Raw genomic sequence first — 14,424 nt, forward strand, 5'->3', positions numbered from 1 at the left:
CGGTGCTATCAGTCTAAAAATGCCTTGGCTGTAGCTCAGCCAAACTCTGCAGATGTTAATTGGCTGAGCTTATGGTTTTCTCTGGTCCCTCTGCGGTGTGGATGTGACCTTTTACTTAGGGTCATGTTCTGGAATACAATTTTTCTGCCTTCTTGAGAGAAGACAGAAGATAATCTAAAATATGACAAGATAGAAAAGCTTGTTGTCAGCTTTTATTTTACCTGTCCTGTGCTTAGCTGGTTGAAGCAAACGAGATGTGAAGATGGTACCGTATTTGACTTGTGTGTGTAACTAATCTGAAACTTAAGGTTGTGTTAGAGAAAATGAGAAGTTAAAGCTTTCCTAACTAGAGCTCCATATTTCCTGGGTTGTGCAGACAATAAGAAAAAAAAAAAAAGCCTGTAACTTGACTGGAACTGCAGTGCAGCAGGTCTGCCAGTAACACGTTACACATCCTTCTTTTGAGAGGGAGTACAAAAGAGCGAGCCAGCTTGCCTCCGCAGGCTGTGGGTGCCAAAGGCTTCCTCATACAACTGTAGTTCCCAGCTAGTGAGAGGCAAGGTGCAGTTAGGTACTGGCTCTTAGTCCCTGGGAGCACTGGTGGGTTAACTCCTTGCACCTGCTGCTGTCTGTGCTGGTGGAGGGTGCTTGGGAGTGCTTCTGGAGACTGGAGAGAGATTTCTCTAGGTTTGTAGCCCGATATCTCTTCACTCCAGCAGATTACAAGGTGACCATACAGAACTGGTGCTGTTATGGGAGAAGGAGTAGGAGTAGGAGTGGAAGGAGAGGGGAAGGGGGGGGAAGCAGAGGATGGGGGTGGGAAAGTAAGGAAATGAGAAGGGAGGCTACAGCAGCAGAGTTCAGCTAGAAAAGTGTTGGGAGTAGCTGTTCCAGAAGCTGTAATAGCAAGTAAGACAAGGACACAGAAAACGCCTTGGACAAGAGAGGAATGTTGAATGGGAGGAAATGCAAGGCCCTTGTTGATGTTTTTGCTGCTAGCCCAGTGGTGAATGGCGTGTTTGTGACGTTCAGCTGTGAGTTTTGCAATAATGCAGAACTGATAGAGGCGACCAATCTTAAAACATGGTGCAGCATGCAGGAGTTAAAACAAATGGGCTCAACTTGGAACAGTAAGAGTGAATAAAGGTAGTGTGCAATGCAACAGTGAGTGAAACAAGTAATACTTAGTTTGTCAACTCAGAAGTTTTTTACTGCATTTCAGAAGCTTTAAAATATCCAGCAACTTTGAATCTGCAGGTTTTTCCAGTTCTCTGAAGTAGCGGCATAGGTGTCTTCTAGGCTAACTCTTAGCATCGCAAAGCTGGATTGTGACAGTTGTGATTTTAACTTCAGGCCTTTTCAGGATAGAAGTGATTTTCTTTTTTTTCCTTCTTGTTTTATTAGTGCACTCTTTTAATGTATGCCCTGTGTCTTTCTGTGTTTGGTTTAGATATCTGCTTAGATGTAGTATTTAGATTTAAAATTTAAATGCCTTGCTGCCTTCATACCTGTAGCTTCCCTGCCCCTGTCTGGAAGAGAAGAAGTGTAGACTACAGGTTGAGGAATGAAATACAGAGGTACTAAGTGACTTATTCATGCTTGTGAAGAGGAGGCTGTAGCAGAAGCAGGGGAGAGCCAGATTCTGAACTGGACCATCTGAGTGAGAATGTATGTCTGATAGCTAAGGTGTTCTTTGTGCCTTGAAAGGTAACATTCATAATATTTCTTTTTAGACTAGAATGCTTCTGCCAGCTTCTTCTTAATGATTAAAACATTAAAGCTGCAACTCTTTTCTGCTTCTCTGGAAAATACGTTCCTTATGCCATGAAAGCAATGTACTTTTAAAAAAGAGATGCTAAAATTAATACCAGTTGTATAGACAAACCTTCCCCCTTTAATTTTTGTCTTTCTCTCTTTTTTATTTTTTAATAATTGATACAGGGCAAACTGAGAATTTAAATTCCCTTAATCCAGTGGCTTGCTGTTTTAAGTCCTGAGTCAGCATCAAAATTGCAAAGCTGTCTAGAAGACTGGGACACCTTCTCCTGTTTTGTCTCTCATAAGGCTGTCTATTCAGGATAACTGCAATGCTGTGGGAAAGCATGACACCCCCATTCATTGTTTTCTGTTTCCTAGCGCAGTAATTTCTGCAAGATTGCTCTTTCCTTCCAATACCTACTCCAGATAGGTTGCAATGCCACGAAGTTGGTTTGTATGTATATGTTCAGGATTAATATTTCTCTTTTTATGTAAGTTATGTAGCTTATGTTTAGTCTGTTGGGAAGCTGTAACACTGAAGTGACAGAATTTCTCTGTTGCCCTTGCAGCTCTGATAACCCTAAGTTATTTTGTAGTGGCTTGTACTTAATGATGGTTTTATGGAACACCTTCCATCTCTGTGGCTTTTTGAGCAAAAGCTTATTGGGATCACTAACCTTGTGCTCAGACCAAGTCAGATGCAAGCCTGACTTCAGTCTCTGTTGCCCTTGTGACTTATGTCCTGTTCTTAGACCTTGTTCCAGTTTTGTCACTCATCCATAGTGGTCCAGTGTCTGTACCTTGGACAGTGTCTTTGTCTCCTCTCCTTTGCTCAGATTAGCAGCTGGCAGGCCTTCTAGGTGGGAGTGCAACCATTTACCAGATAACTCAGACTCTTAGGTCAATCTTTATTACATTATAATTTATTTATACAATACATATTCATTAGTTAAACAGAAATGATATAGACATTAACCAGGAAGCTGTTACCATCTGTCCTGAGAGATTACGTACCACAAACGTCAGTGTAGGAGAAAACCATATTTTTAATTGAGAAAACGTGGCCTTATTTTCCTTACAGTTTGACGAGTGAAATTCCTCTGGCACTGTTGAGGTTGCTTCTTGATTGCAAGAATGTAAATGAGAGGAGAACTGTGGGGTTTGTGACTTATGTGGCTGCATCTCTTTTGAGCCCGTGAGTCTCAGCTCGATCCAGGCCCTCAGGCTGGAGTTTCTAGAGCTGACGGATGTCTTTGAGGTAATTTCCACCTCCTCCTGCTCTCCTAAGGGAGAAGTTCCCTCTATGTATTCATACTCCCGTTCGAATATATTCTTCAGAAATGCCCAACATCAATTAAATCTTCCCCTCTAATAAGATGGTTCTAATAAAAATAAGAAAAGTGTAATTTTAGTGCGATCCATTTTTACTAAGGTCTTGTTCACGCATGGCCTCTTCAAAACAATAAATCAATTAAAAAATAAGAGGTTATGATTCACCAAAATAGTTAATGATGTGAACAGTTTTCTAAACTGTGACTATAAAGCAACATGGTAATACAGCCACATACTTCCTTCATATATACAAAAATGTTATGTGTGCTCTCTTTCCCCCTTTCCAAGGCTGGTCGTCCAAGCCTGTGCATTTAACCTCAGAAAACACAACTTTGTTTTCAGCTTTTTAATTTTTTAAGATTATTTTTAATGGATTTAATGTAATTCACATTCTGATTTCTTTATGCCATTTTTCTTCAGTATGGGAACTGAAACTTGTGAAACTGCATGACTTCAGTAGTGAAAGGGCTCGGGGGAATGTAAGGTGTTTGTGAGCCTCTTGCTAAAAGCAAACATGTAGCTGGTAATGTAGTACTTAGGCTGAAACTGTACAACTTAATATAGCCTGAATTTCCGTAAGAAAAATGAAAAATTATCTGCATTAGGCATAATCCTGTTACCCTGCTCCTGGGGTGGCTGGAGTAGGGCTAGCTGTACTGACTTTGCCCTGTGACATTTTGATCTGAGTCATGGGGTGTCCGGTCAGCGCGGTGTTAAGCCCTGTGCCTGATCCCTCTCTATTACTTTTGCCATTTTAACCCGAGAGGAGTAGTTTTTGACCTGTTCGGGGTCTTGGAATGGGGTTGCGTTTGTTTTGTTTGTTTATTTTTTTTTAACCGTATGTGGAGTGCCAAAAATATTCCCATGGAAGTACAACTCTCTATAGCAAATTTAAGCCTGCTAATAATAGGCTTGCTTTTTTTAGCTACCTTTCACGGACCTGTTAGAAATGTCCCGTTGACCCTCTTACAGTTTTGTAAACCAGAGCTTGGAAACTGCCATGCTGATAGATATCTGGATGAATCTGCAGGAGACTGCCAAAAATTCTCAGCATAGCTAGGCTGTTTTGTTCCAGTCCTGCTCATCAGATAAAGCTTTTTAGGCCTTGCAGAAGCCATTAGGAAAAAAATACATGAATACTGATATTTCTGTATTATATCTTGCTTTGGCAAGTTTTGACAGGCTTATTGTTAGATTTGGGCTGTATGAAAGCGTGACAGGAGAAGCATAGGTAAATATCCTGTTAGAAAACACACTTTCACTTGTTTCTTTTGCAAAGGAAGATTAAACATGCGGTGTTTTAATCAATGCAGTTTTATATACTGAAAAGATGAAACAAACTTCAAAATGAACTCTCTTGCAGTTTATATCTCTCTATCTATCTGGGGTTTGTTGTTTTTACTGAAAAGGACATCCTGTCCGGTGGATCTAGATTGCCTGGTTTAGCTATCATGAGTATAACGTGGCTGGTAATGTATGTTTGCTTCTTTTTGATGACAATAAAAAATTAACTTTACTGTTGCTCATCAGCTCTCAAAATGCCATTACTGAAGTCTGGTTCTGTGTGTGTCATAACAGCTGTTCCAAAATATCTCTTTAAAGTATATAAAAACCCAAACTGATAACCTCAAAAAATGCACGTGATCTGCTGTCATCTCATTCTTTTAATTTTTTTTTTCCAGAATTGTTTTCATGTAATTGGCAGAACTTGAAATTCACTTGGTTCATAAGACGAAATAATAATTACCTCTTCCCAAAGTTTAATGTTAATGGGCTTCTAATAGAGGAAATAGTTGCAATGTACATAGTGATACTGGAGTTTTGCAAGTCATGTCCATATGCTTGACTTCACTAGCATGAGTAATTACATGAAAATCAGCTGGGTGATGGTGATGATGGCATTAAGCTTGGTTTTATAACATCAGAACCTCACGTAGCTTTCAGGTGCACGTAGAGTGAAGGCCTACATCATTCATTTGTTCATTCTTAATGTGTTCTTTGGTGGTCACAGGCCATTAAAAAATAGTTTTTTGACATGGCTTTATGGCAGGTCAAAAGACAGTTACTTAATTTATTTAGAGTGTAATGGTATATTTTAAGTGTTCATTGTAGCAGGAAGTGGATTTTGTTTAATTTACATTTCTAAAGTGTGTATTACATGGGTTTTTGATTGTTCCTGTAATGCCAAATGCCTTCCAGATAAAAAAGAAGAAAAGATCTTTGCTCTGACATGTCGTTAAGCTAAATTGATGTGTGTGTTGTCATTGTGTCTCACCCATACCGTACCTAGTGGCCTCTCCTGTAGCCTGACACCATGATTAAGTCCTTAAGCCCTTTGCCTTCATTGTTTACGTATTGTTTGCTCCGGAGCAGGAGGGATTGACATATTCCATCTGTGTGTTACAAATTAGGTTCGTATGCAGCAGGGCAGGCCAGTTAAGGCAAGTTACTGCTTCCTTCCCCTCTACAGTCTTTTTCTGGAGGTATTGTTTATATGAAATACCAGGTTGGACAACATAAACAAAACCAGATGTTTGTGTGTGTAAGAACAAGGAATTAAAAAAAAAAAACCACCCCAAACAACCACAACAAATCAGGTCATGCATGTAGAAGAGAAGCTGAGACTCCAAGCTCCTGCAACTTGACTCTAAGTTAATGTACAATAAACCACATAGGTATTTCTCAGATAATGATTACTGATTTTTCATTTTGTCGCCTGATCATGCCTCTAAAGCAAGCATTAAATAACAAAGTACATTAAATAACAAATTTGTCCGCCAGCCAGAAGTCAGAATTGGAAGCCTGAGCTGTATCCTCTTAACTGCTTCCTTACTGCACTGCAGAAACCAGTCCCCAGCCTTTCTGACTGGGGTGCCTCAAGGCTCCTTCTAGTTTCTACTTAGAGAGGTCCACAGCACTCGCTTTTTTTTTTTTTTTTCAATTTACCTCAATAATATTTCCAAGAGAGAGCTGTAAAACTCTTACTGGAGTGAAACCGCTTCACTTATTTGCAAGAGAGATGAATTTTTATTTGACTGCTGAAGTGTGCTGTTTGGGACTCAACCCACAGTTTTAATTGCTGTATATTTATCTAGCCTTCAGTCAGTCTCTACTAATACTGACCTTAAGGTGACTTGTCAGACTAATTTGTCTGTTAAATAGGAGTTTGCTTTTCCTTTGCTTTGGGAAACAAAACTTCGAGGGGTGGGGGAACAGAGCCGCTCAGAGTCTAGGCAAAAAATCCTGAAAGTCTGTGTTCAGGATTATCTCAGGTTGTTACTGCACCTAATGTGCCAAGTCTAAGCTTCTGTTTGAAAATTGAACACCTAAATTACTGCTTGCTTTCTTAATTTTTACTGCCATGTGATGTTGCTGTCAACTAAACATTGTTGTCAGGCATAAGTCTTTAAACCTGACATAAGGTTTGTTTTGAGCTGGCATAACCACTATAACAATTTAAATAAGATTATTAAATGATGCAGTGAAGGTTGACCTGTTTCCTTGCAGGGAGGGAGGGCTTGAGTGTTTAAAATACCTGTTAAGGCTGTGTTAATGTAAGAATTCATAAGTGTCCTTACAGAAATTGTGAAAAACTGAGGAAAAGATACGGATTTACTAGTAGGTATAGATTTATCTGAACTTAGACCACCAGATTGTTTGGGTAATCACTGTTTCTGAAAATTATATAGCTTGTCTCCCTAAGTATAGGAAGTCATGAGGCTAAATTATAGCTGTGGTTAAAATACAAAGTAATTACAATGTGGTATGTGAATTTTGTGAATGAGGAGGAGAGGTTTGTGTTTGGTTTGTTTTTTTTTTCTCGCCAAAGTAAATGAGATCTGCACGTGCACATTTTAATCTTGTTTTTTCTGTTCTGTGTGATGTATATATAAAGATAAGACTGATATGCATTTACAGTAATCCATGTGACTTTCTTCAGATTCATAAGACATCTTAAAGTCTCTCATTTGGCAGCATGCTAAATGCTCAAAGCAGAAATATAAGAAAATACCTAATTATCATATTTTGTTTATACCAGTTACCTTAGAAAACAAGTATTGTAAATGGTCTGGTTCATCCACTTCTGCAAACCTAGAAACTTTGCACTCCTATCTTTTGCCTCTCACTGTGGCAGTAGCAGTTTCAGTCACCCCTCTTCCATGTCACTTGCACTAACATACACGAGCTCATCACTTCTGTTCTTGGATGTAATTAATCATCCTGCTCATTAATAACCTTAATCTTTGGCTATGAAGGACTAATTGTCCTTTACAAATTTGATTCTCTTGAAAAAGCAAGCTACCATCTCCTTTCCTGTCTAGGTAGGGGCAACAGTGTCTCTATTTAGCTTGGCGTTGTGCAAAATAGAGCTTTCCCTTTGTACTTGGCAGAACTTGGCCATAAAAGTTTTGAGAGAAGTTTAAGGTCCTTCATACTTTTGCGATCCTCTCACTATATTTTCTGTAAAATTTATGCATTTTTTTCTAGGCAACAGTGTCACTTTCCTTAACAATTAAACTCAAAAATAAGCTTCAGTATGAACTTTTTTCTGGCAGCAAATGTAATGGTGAACATTGTCTCCCTTCCTTTGTATTAAAATGGAAAAATGCACTCTATTTTTTGCAAAGCAGTGAGAATAATCCTTACATGTTGAAATACGAAGAGATTGAACCCTTCTATTCAGGTCTATGCAATTCAGTATATTTAGTAGTAAAATGATTGTGTCTGTTTTTATAGAAGGTGGGTCTTTATGTAGGGATTGTAGTGTTTTAGAGCATTTACAGTATTGTGCAAGTACTCTGTTAAGAAATATCTTTGGAAGAAATTGCCAGGTGTATAAAGAGCCGCTTTCAAAGCGTAGCATTCCAGGTGTGCTCTCACGTTGAGTGGTGTACATTCACAGTGCAGATTGATCCCCTGCCGAAGTCTTATGAGCAGCTTTTTTGTTTTCTCAAATGCCTATGTTTGGTGAGAGTTACGTTGAGACTACAGTAAGTTCCGTATATACCTGGAGTAGTACAGTTTCTGGCTCCAAGATGGACCTTACCTTCTGGATGGCAAGGTGCCTGCAGAGACAGAGAGGACAGGGCAATGGCAGCAAATGTCATGTTAGCACCCTTATTCCCAGTCAAGGGAATGCTAAAGGGGAGGCAAAATGAATGCCATTGAAGATTGGAGCAAAGGTGGTGGGACAAGCATGGCAAAGTAGAAAACTTAAGAGGAATGTAAAGGCAAAGGAGGAGGTGAGAGCGGGAGACAGCAGTCATTCGGCAAGAGCATCCTCCAGGCAAGACTAGAAATTCCTATCAAGATCTTTGCCTGGTCTGCTTCTTCAGCAGTTCCTGCCACTATAATTTCACAGTGGTGAAATTTTCACAGGTTTGTTTTTGCAGTTGTACCCCAAAGCTGTGAGTCAATGGTTAAGGAAAAAGGAAACCTCTTCCACTTGCTGAACTTTCCAGTATCTGTAGGAGAGACCCTTCCCTTCGCCAAGCCTGGTGCAGCAAAAAGGGACCCTGCTGGCTGTTTTTACTTTCACTGTCTCGTGACAGTGTCCAGTTCTTGCTTCAGTTCATGCTATGGCAGCTCCTGTTGGCACGTACCTGATCACTGCTCTCTTCATTAAAATACTTGTTGCCTTTCCTCTGGGGGGGGGTGGAGGTGGCACGCTGATGGATTTAATGTGTAATTAAGCAAGTCTTAAAAGCACTTAGAGAGTCTTCTGAGTAAGAAGTGTTCTGATAAGCACAAGAGTCTGGTTTCCAAATCCATTATTTCATGTTCGATTTATTTACGTTTTTTGCTTTTTCAGCTTAATTTCTGCAATTTGGAATTTCCCATGTGATCCCCATGCCATTACGCGAATGAAGGTCTACATGTCTTGCAAAGCAGTGAACGCTATTTCTGACTCTTTTTCAGATGCAAGTATGGACATAATAACCTATGATGATTACTCCAGTCCACCGCTTCAGAGATATTGAAAGGAAACCTGAATACCTCCAGCCAGAAAAGTGTGTTCCACCTCCTAGCCGCGCTTCCCTGGGAACAATGTGGTTTATCCGAGATGGCTGTGGTATTGCATGTGCTGTCGTTACCTGGATGCTGGTGTTCTATGCCGACTTTGTAGTCCTTCTTGTCATGCTAGTTCCATCGAGAGATTATGTTTATAGTGTCATCAATGGCACACTGTTCAACACCTTGGCTTTCCTCGCTTTGGCTTCACATTTTCGTGCTATGCTGACAGATCCAGTAAGTATATCTCTCTCTGTACGTCTCGGAAAGAAACAGGCAGTGTTTTTCTTGTCTGTGAGATGTTGGATAACTTAGTTGCTGAGTGAGTGGCAGATTTAAATAACTTTTGTGTGTCAGCCTGCTGAGTGAGACTGCTGATGTGGTATGCTAATTTCTCATCCCACTCAAGTCAGATGCAATGTCAAGGGCCCAGCTTTAGATTCCCATTGTGTGAGCGGATCCTCTTTTTGCACTGGGAAGGAGAGTATTTCTCTCTGACGCTGTTTTCTCCCCAGTGGTAGATCTTGTGTTTGTGGCTTGTCGTGTCTTGACAAACAGGAAAGCTGGAAAAGCTGGTTTTGATTGTCTGCCTTCGCAAGTATTGCTTCAGCAGAACGGAGCAGAACATATGTTGTTTTGAAAGCCATGTTACCATCTCTTATACTAGTGATTTAGTTGAGTATATTGAACCATGCTGAAATAAATACTATGTGAGCATGCTAAGAGCTGATAGTTTTTAGGCAGGCAGGAAGCATCAGAGTTGTGAAGACCCACTTGTATGTCTCCATAGGACATTGCTTTATGAGAGATCTGATCTGCTCCTTTCTTGTCTTTCAGCTAGTGAGAAGATGCATTTTAGTACATGATGCTTCTTCCGAGTGGCTTGTGATAGTTTATTTTGCTTAATAACCTCTGGACAGTAGATTCAGTTCAAAACCCCATCTCCACTAGTGAGTGGAAGGAAAAACAAGCTTAGACTCCTCTTGGCCCTTTCCTCCTGAGTGTTCTTGTTGCTGTTGGAAATGGCAGTGTCACTCTGATACTCTAATTATCCCTTCCAAATGTCATTTCCTATTTGAAACCTTGTTAGCCGCCATTAAAACTTAAGTGTAATCTTTATTTCTTAGTTTCCTGCTCTCCCAGAAGCCACAGCACTGCAGAAATGGCTTGATTTGGGGTAATTTCACAGTTTCTGGTAAAGACTGATGTATTGCATGCTACTGCTGCTGGGCAGAACTGTGAGCAGGAGCTGAGGCTCTAAAACTTTTTGTCATTGGACTCCGGAATACAGTGTTGCATCAATTTGTTACATAGTTTATATCCTAGGGGTTCTCATTGTTGTTGTTAATTATTGTATGTTGTGTGGCTTTAATGCCTAGGGACCTTCAGGTCGCTGGAATTATTTTGCAGAGTTAGCAGGAACTCGTTTGAAACAAAAGCTATTTTCTGAAGCAGACTGGGCAAGCAGTGTTGGAGAAACAGATACAATCGCTATGCAGAGTAATTGGGAAAAGATATGTTGTGGTGGGATTTTTGTGCGCAGATGGTGAAAGCCAGTGGGATTTTGTTTTACTCTTTGTAGAGCTTTTTATGAAGAAATCAGGTAAACAAAATGGAGGAGGGAAGATAAAGTGAGGGGATCAGCAACATCTGGCAGACAGTGTGAGTCAGGGGTGAAGGAAGCTGCCAGTACATGGAGAACCAGGTGCACATCTAGGATAAGAATGAAACAAAGCACTGCTGAGGCAAACAAATAGGAATTCCCATTATAAGTAAATAAAAACCTGAATTCTTCAGAATTCATAAAGTATGTCATACTTTCAGAAACTGCTTCCTGTGAGTTCTTCCTAAAAACATTCCTAAGATTTTGAGCTTTGCAGCATACTAAAGAGAGAACATCAGTTGTAGCATTTTGTGGAAGTCGGTCTCGGTAATTTCTAAATTGGTCAGGCCTGTTGGGAGGTTTCTGTAGGAAAAACCCAAAGACTACTCAAGAAAGCCTTATAGTACTGGTTTAACGTGCAGTTATCTCGTCGATGTGTGTTATTCCTGTTTGTTGCTGCTGGGAGGTTGTGTAGATGTGCTAAAAAGAGACTGTTCCATCAGAAATCTGTTAAAATATTACATCCCTGGTTTTATGTCGGTATAAAAGCCTTACATCCACAGAGACGCGTTTGTGCCAGCGTACCAGCGTGGATTTCATACAGTGCATTTCATGACCTTTTCCCTTTTTATGTTTTTTGGAGGGGGCACATTTATGGCCCTAGAATCATAGAAAGGCTAGAAACTGTTGAACTCTGGCTTCTGCAGCAGCAATACGTTACCTGTTTAAAGACATGCATTTTAAAGTGGGAATTGCACAGCTAAGAATGTTTTACCTAGTCTTATTCAGGTGGGAGGATTCTTAGTGTTCACTGTTTGAGTGTGAAACCCTAATTGAAATAACAAATACACAATGGAAGCATAGCTATAAATACATGAAGCATTTACCAGCAGCTCTTAGTGTACACAATGATGCTTCAGAAATAGCTGCTTCTACTGGAATAAAACATTTGCGGTTTTCAGTTTGTGATATGAAACACTGGCACGATAAATGTGTTGATAGATGTGAGGAGAGCAATGAGGATTCTTAAATATTGTAAAGTTACTATAGGATTACAAAAGACTAATTGCTTAAGTGAGAATTTACTGATATATAAAAAACCAAAAACCACCAGAATGATGTTTAAGTATGTGGCTGTATATATTAGGACCTCATTTGAATTTCTTTTCTGAATCTTCTTGCTCTTCCTGAAACTCTGTTGATGTTAGTGAAGATTTTATTTCTTTCTGTTCCCTCCCCTCCCATAGTTTTAAGTCATCCTATTGTTCTTAGCATTTGTAATGTCCACAAGTTAATCTTTGGGTTTGTTTTTTGTTTTGTTTTTTTTTTTCTGCAGGGTGCTGTACCCAAAGGTAATGCCACAAAGGAGTTCATTGAGAGTTTACAGTTAAAGCCAGGACAGGTGGTTTACAAGTGCCCAAAATGTTGTAGCATCAAACCTGACAGAGCACATCACTGCAGGTAAAGTCTTTTCTGAGGATTGCTCTTTTATCAAGACCTCCAGTGTGCCTTGATCTAAATTGTTATTGGAGTCTGAGACTGGAGTGGTTAAATTGAGAGACTGGCATCCGAATTCTGTTGCCAATACTGCCAGACACTTTCAAGCTTCTCTGAAAAAATCTCAGCCCTCTTCTGAAAAGTTTTCATCTGTAGTAGGCTGGGGCCACTTCTTGCGAAGTGAGAAACACTTAAAATGAATGCTGGCTTGACTCCAGATCTGTAATTGAAATTCCCTGAGTTTTCATGTAAGTGTGACTTAAAAAGAGACATTATATACCAGAACGCGTAGAAATCATTAAATATAGTGTCTCTCAAATGGTCAGTGTCCTTTCTATTTTTGTTTTTATTCACCAACCCATTTGTCTATCTGCAGATGCTACTTAGAAGTGAAAGTTCAGGTAACTATGTATTTTTTTTAAGATTTCTGACTTCCACATTTTCTTTGAGTACTGTGACTTTGCTTTGTAATAGATCAGTATGCCTACTGATCTGCCGTGTCCTTTCTTTTTCTGGTGGGATAAACTACCCTGAAGGAAGTAACTTTTTAGTACTAAAGACAGTGAGCAAAAAATTAATTACTTCCTAAAATTATCTTCTGCTTTTAAAAGAAGTGAACCTGCTTTCCAGTAAGGAGTTAATGAGTTTGCAGTGTTGTTCCTTCCTTACCTACTGAAAAACCAATACATACTGAGAGAGCTCCTATCAGGGTTACTGCTGATTCATGCGGTGGTCTTGCGGGGAGGGAAATACGTGCTACTGAGCTGAACAAACTTGTTCTGCTCTTTGCATTTTTCATATTTGTTTTCAGGTCTCTAGTTTGCAATTGTTTTTCTTTTCTTGATTTTTTTTTTTAATTTTAAACAAAATCAAGAGTTGGTTATTCAGCAGGAGCAATGTGATCATGCCTATCACTTATTAATGCTACTGTAAAATCCCCTCTGACACTTGTTAAATTATGAATGAAACTTCGCATCTAAAATGCTGTCTTGCTGATGACTCACAGTGTAGGTAAATGAAGATGACTCTTTGGCTAAACACGAAACCTCTTCTCCATGGTCATTATTTCTGTGCTTTAAGATAACTTTATAGACATTAAGATTTGAGAAACTGATCCACTGAACACTGATACTGTTGAGACTCTTCAGACAAACTTTTTTTTTTTGTGGAGTAGGGGGATGCATTGGACTTTCACACATCAAAGTTGTGCATATGCGTCAGTGGGGAGGTACTGCTAGCTGTATGCCTGAGGAACCAGAGTGCTTTTTGATTCATATGCTATTTTGTGAGTCCCCTGTGCCCAGTAAATTACTTCTTCCAGCATTTGGAAGCTGGGTAGTTGAGCAAGGGGAGAGTGTTTGAGTATGGGCAATCCCTGCTGCCTATAGTTTTCGGTCTTAGTTTCTGAGTTTCTTTTTCCACCAGCTAGTTTCAAGTTCTGCCTCTCATCCAGCTGCTTTTGGTATGTATGCATGGAATAAAAACCCTCCTCTCCGCCTTTGCTGCCTCCTTTAAGGACATTGTCTTTGGCCTGGCTGCTTCAGGTTGTCCCTCTGGGGATCTAGGATGTAGGAGCAATTGAAGAGGTTGCTTGGGTGCTTTACCTGTTTCAGAGCCCAAAGGAAGTGTGTGCACATCTGCACAAAGTAAATTAGACCACAGGGAGGCACCCTCCTGCTTTTACACCACCTGCCCCACCTCCTCCTTCCCCGTTTATTTGTTGGTTTTTGTTTTTTTTTTTTTTAAACCAGTCGTTGATACTTGTCATCTGAAGTATTTTATTATCTGGCAGATACATTGGTTTTACTGTGCCAGCTGATTTTAGTTCCCATGTAGCTCAGAAATAATTTCAAACTGCTTATTCTAGCAAAATGAGGCTTTTCCTGTTGTCCTCAGCACCTGGGGCTGGTAGGTAATAGGGTGCCTGTGCCTGCCTGAGGAGAAGCAGCTCTTCGTCTGGCCCCATGCTGAGATGCTGAGGCATGCCTGACCAACCCTACATTTAGGATCGGGCTATAGCAACTCATTTGTTTTTCAGGCATGGCGTGTATCCTTAGGGATTACCCCCTCCCACTGTGTAGAGTAAGTGCAAGGCTGTTCTGACAGAGAGGTTTTCTATTATTTATTCATGTGTGCTCATAAGAACCTGTTTGTGTTTTTGTTCGAGTTTCGTTTAAGCATTTGGGTGCTGAAGTTTATTGTTTTATATTAAGGTAAAAATT

At 39.9% G+C, this 14,424-nt stretch overlaps 1 protein-coding gene across 5 annotated transcripts in view; it reads left to right on the plus strand.

Annotated features, from left to right (window-relative positions):
* Positions 1-14,424, plus strand: part of ZDHHC3 (zDHHC palmitoyltransferase 3) — a 33,693-nt gene that overhangs the window by 2,452 nt on the left and 16,817 nt on the right. For all 5 annotated transcript variants that reach the window (XM_086742844.1, XM_086742847.1, XM_086742848.1 and 2 more), the window contains exons 2-3: positions 9,010-9,339; positions 12,042-12,166. In XM_086742844.1, coding sequence (XP_086598970.1) covers positions 9,034-9,339; positions 12,042-12,166 — 431 coding nt within the window. In that variant the 5' untranslated portion in view covers positions 9,010-9,033. The remainder of the gene's footprint in view (positions 1-9,009; positions 9,340-12,041; positions 12,167-14,424) is intronic.

Source organism: Chlamydotis macqueenii, chromosome 2 (genome assembly GCF_036417535.1).
Source record: "Chlamydotis macqueenii isolate bChlMac1 chromosome 2, bChlMac1.mat, whole genome shotgun sequence".
In the NCBI taxonomy this organism is placed as follows: Eukaryota; Metazoa; Chordata; class Aves; order Otidiformes; family Otididae; genus Chlamydotis; species Chlamydotis macqueenii.